Consider the following 17,224-nt stretch of genomic DNA (forward strand, 5'->3'; position numbering starts at 1 on the left):
CCACGGACACCTGCAATAGTTGAAGAAGGCCGTGGCATGAAAAAAGCCTATAATGTGCCTTTGAGGGAATGCATTCGTTGTACAAACTGAAATAAATTCACGGAACTGAAATTTATAGTCCTGTATCTGGAACTGGTTTCCACACACTTCAAATCTGATTCTGTTTGCGGTTACTTCAAGAATGGTTTACTTGTGTCACGTTGGCATTGGAAGACTCTGCATTCGTTTGTTTTTTATTTTTTGTAGTGTTTTGTACGTGGTGTGTCATCTGGACAGAGCGTTTAATCGGAAGATTTGTTGAAGTTAATACATTCGTTGAAAAGTTTTAAGACACATTATGACTTTCGACCCCGTTTACGTCAAGACAGAAATTTTGTCACCTAATGCTGAAGAGGTAAATCTTACTTTCATTTGCCCACAGTATGTGGGCGTAACTTTTAAATAGGCTTGTAAACAACCAAGCGTCAAATGAATTTTCGTGCTAACCTCATTTAGCCGTTGATTTACAGTACCTCTTTTCTGGCGGATTGGATGCATCAAATAAATTAGGTCAAGAATTCGATAGTTTGCAGTCGAAGTCGAATTGTTTTTTAGTATTTTCTACGTTAATTCCAGAGTTCCTTTGTCGCACCATAGTGGTACAGTGACTCAGACGCCTAGTAAATTATCTTAAACTAACTTATGTTTAAACATTTGTGCATCCAAAACTGCTAAGAAATAAGTTTGATTTCAGCCACGTCTTGCGATAAATCAGGATGATGAAAAAATGTCATTAAAATTTCAGATACTATTAGTCATTAGGAAAATGAATATCAAATAACGATTGGAAGTTGTGACGTTTGCTTGCATTTAGAATTTGTTGCACACTTAAGGTAGTGCAGGGGTCAGTAGCACACTGGATATTGGATTTAATGACATTGTGTGATTGAATGATTCCCCATTCAAATACTGGACATTCTGTATTTTGTATCAGCACTTAAATCTTTTAGTAACATTAAAAACAAAAAACACTGCTTATCAGGAACTTCATTTTATACATACAATGAGAGAAAGGGAATTCCATGAACTCGTGCTTAATACTGATTGAACAATTACTACCAGCAATGTGAATGCAATAGACTTTTTTTTCGAGTTGCACTTGAAGTTTTTGAGTTCTTGAAGCACAGTTGTTTAGGTCCTAAATGATTTTCTGAAAATCCACAAGCACAAATAGTTAGTAATTTCGACAAATCGTTACTAACTTTTCCCCATACGGGGATCGATGTTGGGTCAGTCCTTGGCCTTGTTATATGTAAATGATATTGTATCATATATCGAAGAAGCAGAAATAGTTCTGTTTGCTGATGATACGACCACTATAGTGAAATCTAATGGAGTAAGTTCCACACTTGAAAAATTAACAATATTTTTTGGAAATTAAACATTGGTTCTCTTCAACTGGACTGTCACTGAATTTGGAATAAAGACAATACATGCTCTTCAGTACTGCACAAGTCCTGATGACACCATTAGAAATAATGTATGAGGATCAATCAATAAATAAAACAGATGTTTATATTGATAAGAACCTGAACTGGGAATCACATGTTACTGGTCTTAAATGTCTAAGTTTCGCAGTTTTTGCATTATGGGTAATACTAGATTTTTGAACTGAAAAATGTCCAAAATTTGTTTTACTTTTTCTATTTTCATCCACCAACATTTATAGCATTATATTCTGGGGAAACTGATGGCTGAGGAAGAAAGAGTGGTGTTGCAGAGAAGTTTGTAGGCAGCTCTTTGACCACCTATCCTCCATCTTGTGTGTGTGTGTGTGTGTGTGTGTGTGTGTGTGACGTAAGTTTGGGTGTGCCCAGGAAAGTGTGTTGGGACCCTTGCTGTCCATTTTGTATGTCAGTGACCTTGCAGACAATATTAATAGTAATCTCAGACTGCAGGTTATGCAGTTATCTGTGAGGAAGTACTGTCTGAAAGAAGCTGTGTCAAAATTCAGTCCGATCTGGAAAAGATTTCAAAGTGGTGCTGTGACTGACAACCTGCTTTAAATGTTCAAAAATAAAAAAATAGAGTACTTCACTAAGCGAAAAAATATAGTATCATGTAACTATGATATCAGTAAGTCACAGTTGGAATCGGCCAACAATTACTTGGGTGCAACAGTTTGTAGGGATGTGAAATGGAAGAATGGTCACATAGGCAGAGTTGTGGGTAATGCAGGTGGTTGACTCTGCACTTCCCCAGTATTCTATCAATAAACCAATCTCTCTACAAAGGAGATTGCTTACAAATCACTCGTATGACTGATTTTAGACTATTGCTCAAGTGTGTGGGACCCACAACTGATAGGATTAACAGGGCATATTGAACATACACAGAGAAGGGCAGCATGAATGGCCACAGGTTTGTTTGCTTAGTGGGAGAGTGTCATAGAGATACTGAAGGAACTTAACTGGAAGACTCTTGAAGATAGACATAAACTATCCCGGGAAATTATATTAACAAAGTTTCAAGAACTGCCTTTAAATGTTTACTCTAGGGATATACTACAACCTCCTACATATCGTTCACACATCGATTGTGATGATAAGATTAGAATGATTACTGCACACACAGAGGCATTCAAACAATCATGCTTCCTGTGCTACATATATGGATGGAATAAGAAGAAACCCTAATAACTCTTCAGGCAAATGCCGGGATGGTTCCTTTGAAAGGGCACGGCCGATTTCCTTCCCCATCCTTCTCTAACCCGAGCTTGCTCTCCGTCTCTAGTGACCTCATTGTCGACGGGACGTTAAACACTAATCTCTTCCTCCTCCTCCTAATAATTGGTACAATGGGGTGTACCCTCTGCAATGCACTTCATGATGGTTTGCAGAGCACAGAGCATAGATTTGGGTGGTGGGTGATGGGAGAGAGGGAGGGGAGGGGGGGGGGGGGGGAGAGAGAGAGAGAGAGAGAGAGAGAGAGAGAGAGAGAGAGAGAGAGAGAGAACCTGAACTACACCTTTTGAGTATTTTGGTATAATAGTATAAGAGACCTGTGGCCTCTGGTAACTCATTACAGAGTAATTACAGTTTGTTTGATTTTTTACACCTTAAATACACGGTGTGTCTTGTTTGGAAACAGACTTGTTGCATTCACTTACAGTACTTGCTGTTGACAGAAGTAATAGCTACTTTAATTTTAGTTTTCGAGATTGCATTCAGTACTTCTCGGTTCTGTCTCGGGTTTGTTTTTGTGTCAGTGATACTTTTTGGTTAACACTGATACACAGTAGCATGGAAATGATTGATGAGGAGTTGACCTATATGCACCTTATGTACGGGTTCAGTAAATGCAATGGAAAAGGAGCATATCGATGCTATACTCAGCAGTTCTAGCAGTGACTGTAACCACCTCATAGTAGTTTTACATCTGTATCTAAGCTCCCATCAATAACTGGATTCCTTTGTCTTGTTACATTTTGGTGATTGTGTATTGCAAACTTTTTCACTGTTGCGAATAATATTTTCGGAAACTGAGATATTTCTGGTAAAGAAACTAAATAACCCATAATTATATTTATTGAAAAAAAATCAGCAACCATTTGTTCAAAATAAATTTGTTGAATTTCAGTGAAGTGAGATAACTGGACATTCACACACAGTGCTGCATACATGTCCATCAAGTACCGCAGCAACCACCAGTGTTCACATACAGTGGTAGTTGATGGGTGTGCATACAGTACTGCGGATGAATGTCAGTTATGTGGGAGTTACTTATGACCACAGCAGTTGAGTTCCATAGTGCTCAGAGCCATTTGAACCATTTATGTGGGAGTTGTTACTGGTATCCTTACGTCGGGTCCATTGCACTGTTCTTCGAGACATTTTCTGTGCGGCCTAGGAGTATATCAGCTGGATGTTCTGCTGACATGCTATGTACCAAAGAATCACTGTATGAATCCCTTGAAGATGGAACTGCTGTCCTGGAACCTGATTGTGCTCTCCATTTATCAGAAAATATGTAACTGTAGTGGCTGTTATCAGTCAAGATTACTTGACTGTGTATCTTTAAAAATTTCTGCAAGAAACTGTAGTGGCATTAAAAATTCTACAGTTTATTTTAATTTACTAATTTTGTGAGTTGATTAATTGAATTTTAACAGTGGAAGTTATGTTACATTATTCTGGTAATGTTTCCTTTCAGGATTTACAATTATTAACAAATTTCTTGAACTAAATGTTTCTAGAATATATGTTATGTTGTGGTCTTCAGTACAGAGACTGGTTTGATGCAGCTCTCCATGCTACTCTATCCTGTACAAGATTCTTCATCTCCCAGTACCTACTACAACCTACATCCTTCTGAATCTGTTTAGTGTATTCATCTTTTGGTCTCCCTCTATGATTTTTACCCTTCACGCTGCCCTCCAATAATAAATTGGTGATCCCTTGATGCCTCAGAACATGTCCTACCAACCGATCCCTTCTTCTAGTCAAGTTGTGCCACAAATTTCTCTTCTCTCCAATTCTATTCAATACCTCATCATTAGTTACGTGATCTACCCATCTAATCTTCAGCATTCTACTGTAGCACCACATTTCGAAATCTTCTATTCTCTTCTTGTCTAAACTATTTGTCATCCACATTTCACTTCGATACATGGCTACATTCCACACAAATACTTTCAGAAACGACTTCCTGACACGTAAATCTATACTCAATGTTAACAAATTTCTCTTCTTCAGAAATGCTTTCCTTGCCATTGCCAGTCTACATTTTATATCCTCTCTACTTTGACCATCATCAGTTATTTAGCTCCCCAAATAGCAAATACATTTACTACTTTAAGTGTCTCATTTTCTAATCTAATTCCTGTAGCATCACATGATTTAGTTCAACTACATTACATTATCCTCGTTTTGCTTTTGTTGATGTTCATCTTATACCCTCCTTTCAAGACATTGTCCATTCCGCTCAACTGCTCTTCCAAGTCCTTTGCTGTCTCTGACAGAATTACAATGTCATCAGCGAACCTCAAAGTTTTTATTTCTTCTCCATGGATTTTAATTCCTACTCTGAATTTTTCTTTTGTTTCCTTTACTGCTTGCTCAGTATACAGATTGCATAACATCGGGGATAGGCTACAGCCTTGTCTCACTTCCTTCCCAACCACTGCTTCCCTTTCATGCCCCTCGACTCTTATAACTGCCATTAGGTTTCTGTACAAATTGTAAATAGCTTTTCGCTCCCTGTATTTTACCCCTTACACCTTCAGAATTTGAAAGAGAGTATTCCAGTCAACATTGTCAAATCTTTCTCTAAGTCTACAAATGCTAGAAACGTAGGTTTACCTTTCCTTAATCTTTATTCTAAGATAAGTTGTAGGGTCAGTTTTGCCTCACGTGTTCCAACATTTCTACAGAATGCAAACTGATCTTCCCCAAGGTCGGCTTCTACTAGTTTTTCCATTCGTCTGTAGAGAATTTGCGTTAGTATTTTGCAGCTGTGGCTTATTAAACTGATTGTTTGGTAATTTTCACATCTGTCAACACGTGCTTTCTTTGGGATTGGAATTATTATATTCTTCTTGAAGTCTGAGGGTATTTCGCCTGTCTCATACATCGTGCTCACCATATGGTAGAGTTTTGTCATGACTGGCTCTCCCAAGGCCATCAGTAGTTCTAATGGAATGTTGTCTACTCCCGGGGCCTTGTTTCGACTCAGGTCTTTCAGTGCTCTGTCAAACTCTTCACGCAGTATCGTATCTCCCATTTCATCTTGATCTACATCCCCTTCCATTTCCATAATATTGTCCTCTAGTACATCGCCCTTGTATAGACCCTCTATATACTCCTTCCACCTTTCTGCTTTTCCTTCTTTGCTTGGAACTGGGTTTCCATCTGAGCTCTTGATATTCATACAAGTGGTTCTCTTTTCTCCAGAGGTCTCTGATCCGTAGAACGCCAGTTTTCTTTCGCCTGATAACAACGTCCTCCTGAGTAGTCCCCGCTCGGAGATCCGAATGAGGGGACTATTTTACCTCTGGAATATTTTACCCAAGAGGACGCCATCATCATTTAACCATACAGTAAAGCTGCATGCCCTGGGGAAAAATAACAGTTGTAGTTTCCCCTTGCTTTCAGCCGTTCGCTGTACCAGCACAGCAAGGCCATTTTGGTTAATGCTACAAGGCCAGATCAGTCAATCATCCAGACTGTTGCCCCTGCAACTACTGAAAAAACTGCTGCCTCTCTTCAGAAACCACACGTTTGTCTGGCCTCTCAACAGATACCCCTCCGTTATAGTTGCACCTACGGTACGGCTATCTGTATTGCTGAGGCACGCAAGCATCCCAACCAAAGGCAAGGTCCATGGTTCAAGGGGGGGGGGGGGGGGGTAGAATATATATTACTAATTAAATAAATGATATGAATATAATAGAGGGAAACATTCCACATGGGAAAAATGTATCTAAAAACAAAGACGATGTTACTTACCAAACGAAAGTGCTGGCATGTTGATAGACACACAAACAAACACAAACATACACACAAAATTCAAGCTTTCACAACCAACGGTTGCTTCATCAGGAAAGAGGGAAGGAGAGGGAAAGACGAAAGGATGTGGGTTTTAAGGGAGAGAGTAAGGAGTCATTCCAATCCCGGGAGTGGAAAGACTTACCTTAGGGGGAAAAAAGGACAGGTATACACCCGCGCGCGCGCCCACACACACACACACACACAGATATATATATATATATATATATATATATATATATATATATATATATATATATACATCCCGTTTCCATTTGTGTTTGTTTGTGTGTCTATCAACATGCTAGCGCTTTCATTTGGTAAGTCACATCATCTTTGTTTTTAAATATAATTAAATAAATGTGTAGATCGGTGGTATAAGACAGGGCATGTATTATTGAGGTAGAGCTAAGTATTTCTTTTACTGTCTGTTTTTCATCATATTATGTCATACACACACACACACACACACACACACACACACACAGAGAATATCTATATTTAAGTAATTTACAAGTGTCCAGTGACAATTGGTTGTTCTGTCTTGTCTAAATGGGACTTTACTTTCTGGTATTCCGGTTGTGAAGTGGTGAGTTCATCCTAAATTCAGTCTTACTGTTAACCAGAAATACCACCTGGGTGTGTATGCATTGAAATGAAAGTGCGAGAATCCCTAGGTCACTGAAGATGCTGTCACAAGATGTTCCATTTGCAAAATACTCTTATTGCACACTTCTATAGAATAAATAGTTTTTCACCTTAGATGCTATGCACAGAAGATTGTGCTGTAGGACAAGTCTTCTTCTTCGTTTTCCAGTGGTGTTCTGTTGTTTGTTCCAAATGCTTTTGTGGGAGTTTAAGGATGCCATTGTTTTTTACATTGATGGCTCTAAATCCGCCAGTCACATGGCATATGCTTTCACGCCTTCTGTTGGCATGGAGCACCATCTCTTTCCTGCCCTATGTTGAGTATTCACTGCAGAATTGTTGGCCATCTATTGGGCTCTCTACTTCATTATGTTATGTACAGACGCAGTGAATGGCCTTCAGTCAATCGCTTGGTGTTTTTCCCGCCACCCCTCGGTCTATGCCATCCGTGACCTTCTTTCTGATTTTGGAGATGCTGACTCTTTTGGTTGATTTCCTTTGAGCTCCCTACCATGCAGATATCCTGGCTAATGAACTTCGTGATCGTCTGGCTGGCGGGGGTGCAGGGGAGGGAGGGGGGCGGCTACCTATTCCCTGTTCTCTGTGACGCCTCTGGGCACAGATTTGCAGCTTTACATCAAATCCCTTTTCGCTCAATTGTGGGCCAACTCTTTGGAGGCTACCCCTCTGTCAAATGAACTTCACACCCAAGTGACATTCTTTCCTCATCCTCTCCCAGTGGGACTCTCCCGTCCTCTGCCATCTTCATAGTGGCCACACTAGACCCATGGTGTTTTACTATGCAGTGGGCTCCCCCCCCCCCCCCCCCACCCCTTTTGTAGTTGTGGGGCTCCCTTCACAGTGATCCATATTTGTTGGACTGCCCCCACCTTCTGGCCCTTGACATTAAATATGTGCTCCCACCTTCCTCGCCTTGTGTGTTAGTCGATGACCGTCACACGATTACGACTGTCCTCAGTTTTCTTCGTGAAAGTTGTTTGTCCTCTCAGGTTTAAGTCCTTTAATTTTACTCTGAAATTTGAGTTCCTCAGTTAGTGTAGGTGTCGGTTATGGAGACCTCGACTTTGTCTCCACACTGGCCAGGTTCCCTCTTCCTTTGCCCCTACATTTTGTTTGGTCTGTTGTGCAGTTTTGTTTCCCCTTTTCTTGTGTCTTCTTCTCCTGGTGGTGTTCGCATTCTATTGTGATAATGGTACGGTTTGGATGTCAGGACAGGTTGGATGAGGTGCTGGTACCACACTGCATGTAGTGTTTCTGGGGCACCGCAGCCCTCCCTGTTTCCAACCCCCCCCCCCCCCCCCCGCCCCCGCCCCTCTGTTCTTACCTCTTCCTGCTGCCCGTACATCCCTTTTCTCTCTTTGTTTGCCCATCATCCATTCGCCTTGGCTGAACTGTGCTGTTTGTGTTCATCCTCCCTTGATTTCTGCCATCTTAGATGATGGGACCTATGACCTCGCTGTTTGGTCCCCTCCTACCTACCTACCAACCAACCAACAAACCATCTTCTTCCTTTTCTTGTGCCTTTGTCCTGCATTGATGCAAGGTTGGAGTAGTTGATAACACCACACCCAGTCTTTTTATTTATTTATTTACTATTTTTTATTTATTTCTCTCCTCTTTTGCTACTTCCCCCCCCCCCCCCACCTCCCCCTCTCCCCACCTCTCCCCTGCCCTCTGCCTAACCTGCAGCACTTCACTGTCCATCATCCCCACCATACTATCCCTCCCCCTCCCCCTCCCCACCCCAGCCTCCTCCTTACCCCCCCCCCCCCCCCCCTCCCCTTGTCGCCGCTCCCATCATGCACTGGTACTGCTGCTCGCAGCGTGGTTTCAGATGCCTGAGATTGCAGTCGTGTGTGTGTGTGTGTGTGTGTGTGTGTGTGTGTGGTGTCTATTGTTGATGAAGGCCATCGGCCAAAAGCTTTAAGTGTGGAAGTCTTTTTGTTGTGCCTATCTGGGACTCACCATCTCCACTATATGGTGAGTAGCAACTTTCCTTCTCATAATATTGTTATAACAACAGATGTGCCACAGTTAATTTAACAAGGGGCCGGATGCCTTTTCTGTAGCCACCCTGTCACTTCTCCCATGCCCCACTCACCTCCCCTGGTTTGGGATGGAATAAGTGTACCCCAACTGTCTGCGTTTAGCATCTGTATGGATCATCTGAATGTGAGAAAAAGTTTTCTAAATGTTTGCAAATCATAAACTGAGTGAAGTGTGCTACAAGCACAGTATTCACCAAGTGGAGTGTGAGAAATTTCCCAAAAACCTCATCCAGGCTGGCTGGCAAACCATCTCTCATTGTGAATCTGCTAGGCGGATTTGTTTGGGGACGGTGCATCTCCCTGTCCTGGAAGCAGTCCTCCAACATGCACAGCTGTCTGAGTGGTTCGTTATGCCATAGGACGTAATTTAGTGAAAATATACAAAGTATGCTTGAAATTCTGCCTGTCAACGCAGCAAAAGAGATTTCAGAGTGCAAATGAGGTATTTTGGTTAACTTATCCACATGCTGGTATCGCCTCAGTCAGTTATTCGTCTGAATGCCCAGGGACTTCACTTACAGATCCTCATCCAGTGTGTGCCCATGGATCTCTTATTACTGATGCCTAAAAGTCATTCATCTACATCTACATCTATACTCCGCGAGCCACCTTACGGTGTGTGGCGGAGGGTACTTATTGTACCACTTTCTGATCCCCCCTTCCCTGTTCCATTCACGAATTGTGCGTGGGAAGAACGACTGCTTGTAAGTCTCCGTATTTGCTCTAATTTCTCGGATCTTTTCGTTGTGATCATTATGCGAGATATATGTGGGCGGTAGTAATATGTTGCCCATCTCTTCCCGGAATGTGCTCTCTCGTAATTTCGATAATAAACCTCTCCGTATTGCGTAACGCCTTTCTTGAAGTGTCCGCCACTGGAGCTTGTTCAGCATCTCCGTAACGCTCTCGCGCTGACTAAATGTCCCCATGACGAATCGCGCTGCTTTTCGCTGGATCATGTCTATCTCTTCTATTAATCCAACCTGGTAAGGGTCCCATACTGATGAGCAATACTCAAGAATCGGACGAACAAGCGTTTTGTAAGCTACTTCTTTCGTCGATGAGTCACATTTTCTTAGAATTCTTCTTATGAATCTCAACCTGGCGCCTGATTTTCCCACTATTTGTTTTATGTGATCATTCCACTTCAGATCGCTCCGGATAGTAACTCCTAAGTATTTTACGGTCGTTACCGCTTCCAATGATTTACCACCTATGGCATAATCGTACTGGAATGGATTTCTGCCCCTATGTATGCGCATTATATTACATTTATCTACGTTTAGGGAAAGCTGCCAGCTGTCGCACCATGCATTAATCCTCTGCAGGTCCTCCTGGAGTACGTACGAGTCTTCTGATGTTGCTACTTTCTTGTAGACAACCGTGTCATCTGCAAATAGCCTCACGGAGCTACCGATGTTGTCAACTAAGTCATTTATGTATATTGTAAACAATAAAGGTCCTATCACGCTTCCCTGCGGTACTCCCGAAATTACCTCTACATCTGCAGATTTTGAACCGTTAAGAATGACATGTTGTGTTCTTTCTTCTAGGAAATCCTGAATCCAATCACAAACCTGGTCCGATATTCCGTAAGCTCGTATTTTTTTCACTAAACGTAAGTGCGGAACCGTATCAAATGCCTTCCTGAAGTCCAGGAATACGGCATCAATCTGCTCGCCAGTGTCTACGGCACTGTGAATTTCTTGGGCAAATAGGGCGAGCTGAGTTTCACATGATCTCTGTTTGCGGAATCCATGTTGGTTATGATGAAGGAGATTTGTATTATCTAAGAACGTCATAATACGAGAACACAAAACATGTTCCATTATTCTACAACAGATTGACGTAAGCGAAATAGGCCTATAATTATTCGCATCTGATTTATGACCCTTCTTGAAAATGGGAACGACCTGCGCTTTCTTCCAGTCGCTAGGTACTTGACGTTCTTCCAGCGATCTACGATAAATTGCTGATAGAAAGGGGGCAAGTTCTTTAGCATAATCACTGTAGAATCTTAAGGGTATCTCGTCTGGTCCGGATGCTTTTCCGCTACTAAGTGATAGCAGTTGTTTTTCAATTCCGATATCGTTTATTTCAATATTTTCCATTTTGGCGTCCGTGCGACGGCTGAAGTCAGGGACCGTGTTACGATTTTCCGCAGTGAAACAGTTTCGGAACACTGAATTCAGTATTTCTGCCTTTCTTCGGTCGTCCTCTGTTTCGGTGCCATCGTGGTCAACGAGTGACTGAATAGGGGATTTAGATCCGCTTACCGATTTTACATATGACCAAAACTTTTTAGGGTTCTTGTTTAGATTGTTTGCCAATGTTTTATGTTCGAATTCGTTGAATGCTTCTCTCATTGCTCTCTTTACGCTCTTTTTCGCTTCGTTCAGCTTTTCCTTATCAGCTATGATTCGACTACTCTTAAACCTATGATGAAGCTTTCTTTGTTTCCGTAGTACCTTTCGTACATGATTGTTATACCACGGTGGATCTTTCCCCTCGCTTTGGACCTTAGTCGGTACGAACTTATCTAAGGCGTACTGGACGATGTTTCTGAATTTTTTCCATTTTTGTTCCACATCCTCTTCCTCAGAAATGAACGTTTGATGGTGGTCACTCAGATATTCTGCGATTTGTGCCCTATCACTCTTGTTAAGCAAATATATTTTCCTTCCTTTCTTGGCATTTCTTATTACACTTGTAGTCATTGATGCAACCACTGACTTATGATCACTGATACCCTCTTCTACATTCACGGAGTCGAAAAGTTCCAGTCTATTTGTTGCTATGAGGTCTAAAACGTTAGCTTCACGAGTTGGTTCTCTAACTATCTGCTCGAAGTAATTCTCGGACAAGGCAGTCAGGATAATGTCACAAGAGTCTCTGTCCCTGGCTCCAGTTCTGATTGTGTGACTATCCCATTCTATACCTGGTAGATTGAAGTCTCCTCCTATTACAATAGTATGATCACGAAACTTCTTCACGACGTTCTGCAGGTTCTCTCTGAGGCGCTCAACTACTACGGTTGCTGGTGCAGGTGGTCTATAGAAGCATCCGACTATCATATCTGACCCACCTTTGATACTTAACTTAACCCAGATTATTTCACATTCGCATTCGCTAATAACTTCACTGGATATTATTGAATTCTTTACTGCTATAAATACTCCTCCACCATTGGCGTCTATCCTATCCTTGCGGTATATATTCCATTCTGTGTCTAGGATTTCGTTACTGTTCACTTCTGGTTTTAACCAACTTTCCGTTCCTAATACTATATGCGCACTATTTCCTTCAATAAGAGATACTAATTCAGGAACCTTGCCCTGGATACTCCTGCAGTTTACCAATATTATGTTAACTTTTCCTGTTTTTGGTCTCTGAGGACGGACGTTCTTTATCAACGATGATAATGTCCTCTCTGGTAAGCCGTCAGGTATTTTATCGTTTCGCCCAAGGGGGGGTCCCTCTAACCTAAAAAACCCCCGTGTGCACGCCACACGTACTCTGCTACCCTAGTAGCTGCTTCCGGTTTTTGAAGAGTACTTCAGTGTCCTGGCTAAATCTTTTGTGTAAACCAAGAGCAGGAGGTGGGCAAATATTGTACTCTGCTAGTCTGCGTATTGAATGTTTCCCCCTTCTGTCCTTATATTTATTCCTCTCTTAATGTGGCCATCTGCATTCAAACATTGCCAAAGCAGTATGTTGTTGTTATTGTTATATTGAGTCCAAAGACTGGTTCAATGGAGCTTATCAAGCTAGTCTCTCCTTTGCAAGTTTCTTAATCTCCGAGTAACTATTCCAGCCTATATCAATTTGAAATTTCTTACTGCACTCAAGTCTTGGTTTTTCTCCTATGAGTTTTACTCTTCTACACTTTCTCTATTACCACACTTGTCATTCCTTAATTTCTGACATTATGTTCTGTCCACAGATCTCTTGGTGTAGTCAGGTTGTGTCTTAAATCTCTTATCTTACTAATTTGGTCTAGTACTTCTTCATTAGTTATTCAGTGTAGCCACCCAATCTTCAGTATTATTCTGTTGCACCATATTTCAGAAGCATGTATTCTTTCCTTTTGTTAACTGTTTCATTGTCCATGTTTCACTTCCGTATGAGGCTGCATTACAGACAAAAACCCCCAGAAAAGGCTTCCTGACACTTAGATTTACATCTGATGTTAACAAATTTATCTTTTTCAGAAGTGCTTTTCTGGTTATTGTCAGTCTGCATTTTATATCCTCTCTACTTTGGCCATCATAAGTGATTTTGCTGTACAAATGGCAAAAATTATTTACAATTTCTAATGTCTCATTTCCTAATATATTTGTCTTGGCATTGCCTGATTTAATCTGAGTACTTTCTGTTACCCTTGTACCAAGCAAGATTGCGCAGTGATTAGCACACTGGACTCTCATTCGGGAGGACAGTGGTTCAAACCTGTGTCCAGCCACCCAGTTCTAGGTTTTCTGTGTTTTCCTAAATCACTTGAGGAAAATGCTGGCATGGTTTCTTTGAAAGGTCACAGCCAGTTTCCTTCCCCATGATTGCCATAATCAGAGCTAGTGTTCAGTCTCTAATGACCTCAATGTCAACTGAATGTTAAACCCAGTCTTCGTTCCTTTGCTTCTATTACCCTTGTTTTACTTCTGTGGATGTTTAGGTTAACTGCTCTTCTAAGTACTTTGCCATCTCTTACAGAATTACATTATCATCAGGAAATCTCAAAAGTTTTTCTTTCTGCTCCTTGAACTGTAGTTGCCTTTCCAAATTTATGTCCTTTACAACTTGCTCAAAATGCGGATTGAACAACATTGGGGACAGGCCGCAACTTCGCCTCACTTCCTTCTCAACTACAGCTTCCATTTGATGCCCTTTGACATTTCTACCGATAGTTTGGTTTGCCTGCAAGTTGTAGATAACCTGTAGCTCCTTGTATTTTATCCCTGATACTTCAGAATTTCAAATAGTGTATTCAGTCAAAACTGTCAAAAGCTTTCTACAAATCTACAAATGCTGTAAATATAGGTTCATCTTGAAATATGTGTGTATTTACAGGCAAAGCACTAATTTTAGGCAAATTTAAAGCAGAGATTATCATTGATTCCTACAGAAAAGTCTTGAAACTTATTAAAAGAGTTACATCACGGAAAAACCATGATACCACAACATGCACATTTCAGTGCTGTCCGCACCCGGTAGCTGAGTGGTCAGCATGACAGAATGTCAATCCTCAGGGCTCGGGTTCGGTTCCCAGCTGGGTCAGAGAGTTTCTCCGCTCAGGGACTGGGTGTTGTGGTGTCCTAATCATCATAATTTCATCTCCATCAGTGCGCAAGTCGCCAAAGTGGCGTCAAATTGAAAGACCTGCACCCGTCAAACAGCGTACCCTACAGGAGGCCCTAGTCACACGACATTTACCTTTTCAGTACTAAAAGAAACATATGCTAACTTAATGGCAGGTTCATGCACCCATCTGCTGCACTAGTCAGCAGGATTCAGAGCTGTTTATCATTCTCAACTTGACTGTGTGACATATTTTTTCCTCCCACTTGCTATCTCCATGGAGAAGGATCCTTTTTCTCCCCACCATCTGGTGGAAATGCAGTTCTGGCACAAATCCATTTGGTGGATCAGGTCCAGTACCAACATCTCATTAGCAACAACCTTTGTTTGAAGTCTACAAAATAATAATGACTTGCATGTACCAGAAATAGAGATCAGCGTGTATACACTAATGAAACTTTGTTTGTGAACTTGTAAGGGTTACTGGCATATAACAGACTGAGGTGGCACCAGCACTTAGGTAGCTCAAAGCGGAAACCTCAGTTCTGTCTGCTTTGCACTCAGAAATCTCTCCTATCGGTACTGTGTTTGTTTATTTTTATTTATTGATTTATTTATCGTGGCAAGATTAGGGCAGTCAGGCTCTCTTTTAAATCTAACAAGGCATTGTGCATACACTATCCGATCAGATGTTTCCAAACACCTCTATGTAATGTGTAATTGGCCACTAGATATCATAAGAGATGAGCCCTCTCAGTAAAAAAGGAGGCGGGGAGTACTGTGCTGTCAAGTAAAAGCAGCACCAGCAGACTGGGTTGGTCAGGAGAGTTATCTATATTTTTCTTTATTGCGTATTTAAAGACACATTATCTGATATTTTAAAACAGCTCATACTTATTACATTTTTTGTTTGCCATCTTTTTTGTAATTTTTTGTTTTGTTTCTATCTGCAACATTTGACGTGGAATAAATACTTTTAAAAAATAATAAACAATTTGAGGTTGAAACATAAATAAATTTTTGTTACTTTAGGGAAAATGTAAAAAGACGATACGGCTGGCGGTGAATACGTAGGAATGATTCCTTCGAGCCATTGACTGCCAAGCACAGCAAAATTGTTTATAGTTAGGATTAGGTATGCCATTTATCTACTACTTTGTATTAACTTTAGATACTCATCCACGTACAACATTGGGTGCTTTCTTGGCTAGTATTCACTATCCTTAACTCTTATTTGACTGATATGTACAATTCTCCCCCCTCCATGATCCGTGGACTTGCATGTCTCAGTGATACAGATAGCTGTAGTGTAGGTACAACCGAAATGGACAGGTATCTGGTGAGAGGCCAGACAAACTTGTGGTTCCTGGGGAGGGGCAGCAGCCTTTTCAGTAGTTGTTGGAGCAACAGTCCGGATGATTGACTGATCTGGCCTTATGACATCAATCAAAACAGCCTTGCTATGCTGGTACTGTAAACGGCTGAAAGCAATGGGAAACTACAGCCGTAAATTTTCCTGAGAGCATGCAGCTCTACTGTATGGTTCAATGGTGATGGCGTCCTCTTGGGTAAAATACTTGGAGGTAAAATAGTGCCCTATTCAGATCTCCGTGCGGGGACTCCTCAGGAGGATCTCGTCATCAGGAGAAACAAATCTTGCATTCTACAAATTGGAGTGTGGAATCATGGATCCCTTAATCAGGCAGGTAGAAAATTTAAAAATGGAAATGGATGGGTTGAAGGTAGTGAAGGTCAGTGACAGCAGGAACAGGATGTCTGGTCAGCTGAATTCAGGGTTATAAATAAAAAATCAAGTAGAGGTAATGCAGGAGTAGGTTTAATAAGGGATAAGAAAATAGGAATGCGAGTAAGCTACTATGAAAAGATAGTGAATGTATTATCATAGCTAAGATAAACACAAAACTCACACCTACCACTGTAGTGCAAGTTCATATGCCAACTACCTTCACAGATGATGAAGAGAATGAAGAAATGCTGGTAAGATAAAAGAAATTGTTTAGGTAGTTAAGGGAGATGAAAATTTAATTGTGATGGGGGACGGGAATTTGAAACTAGGAAAATAAAGAAAAGGAAAAACAGTAGGTGAATATGGACTGGGGGAAGGGAATGAAACGGAAAGTCACCTGGTAGAATTTTACACAGAACATAATTTAATCATCGCTAACCCTTGGTTTAAGAATCATGAAAGAAGATTATATATGTGGAAGAGACACTGGAAGGCTTCAGATTGAATATACACACTTCAAAAAAAGTTTTGCATTACCTCAGTTCTGAGAATTCCGGAACCTGTACAGAAAATTGGAATAGAGATCAACCTAAACATCATTTCCGCCCCTTTTTATTGCTCATGAAAACCACACATTGCATGTTGTATCACCATACAGCGAGACCTTCAGAGCTGGTGATCGAGATTCCTGTACACACCGGTGCCTCTAATACCCAGAAGCACGTCCTCTTGGACTGGTTGTAATGTCTCTTGCAGCGGTCTCTCTGCGATATTTTCAGAAATTTTATAAATTATATAACTCAGTACATATCTCGAAATATCTCTTCTTATCTTACTGATTATCAGTGCAAAGTAGTTTCAAGCCCAATTATTCCTTGGAGCGTCCATTTACTCCATGGAATAGCTTCTCTGCTATCTATGCTTTCTCTTATGAAAAGAAT

At 41.0% G+C, this 17,224-nt stretch overlaps 1 protein-coding gene across 2 annotated transcripts in view; it reads left to right on the forward strand.

The window, feature by feature from the left end:
- Positions 1–253: 253 nt before the first annotated feature.
- LOC124553665 (zinc finger protein 2 homolog) overlaps positions 254–17,224 on the forward strand; it is a 268,284-nt gene continuing 251,313 nt past the window's right edge. For both annotated transcript variants that reach the window (XM_047127547.1, XM_047127548.1), the window contains exon 1: positions 254–394. In XM_047127547.1, the coding sequence (XP_046983503.1) occupies positions 338–394 (57 nt within the window). In that variant the 5' untranslated portion in view covers positions 254–337. The remainder of the gene's footprint in view (positions 395–17,224) is intronic.

The sequence above is a fragment of the Schistocerca americana genome, chromosome 11 (assembly GCF_021461395.2).
Source record: "Schistocerca americana isolate TAMUIC-IGC-003095 chromosome 11, iqSchAmer2.1, whole genome shotgun sequence".
Lineage (NCBI taxonomy): Eukaryota > Metazoa > Arthropoda > Insecta > Orthoptera > Acrididae > Schistocerca > Schistocerca americana.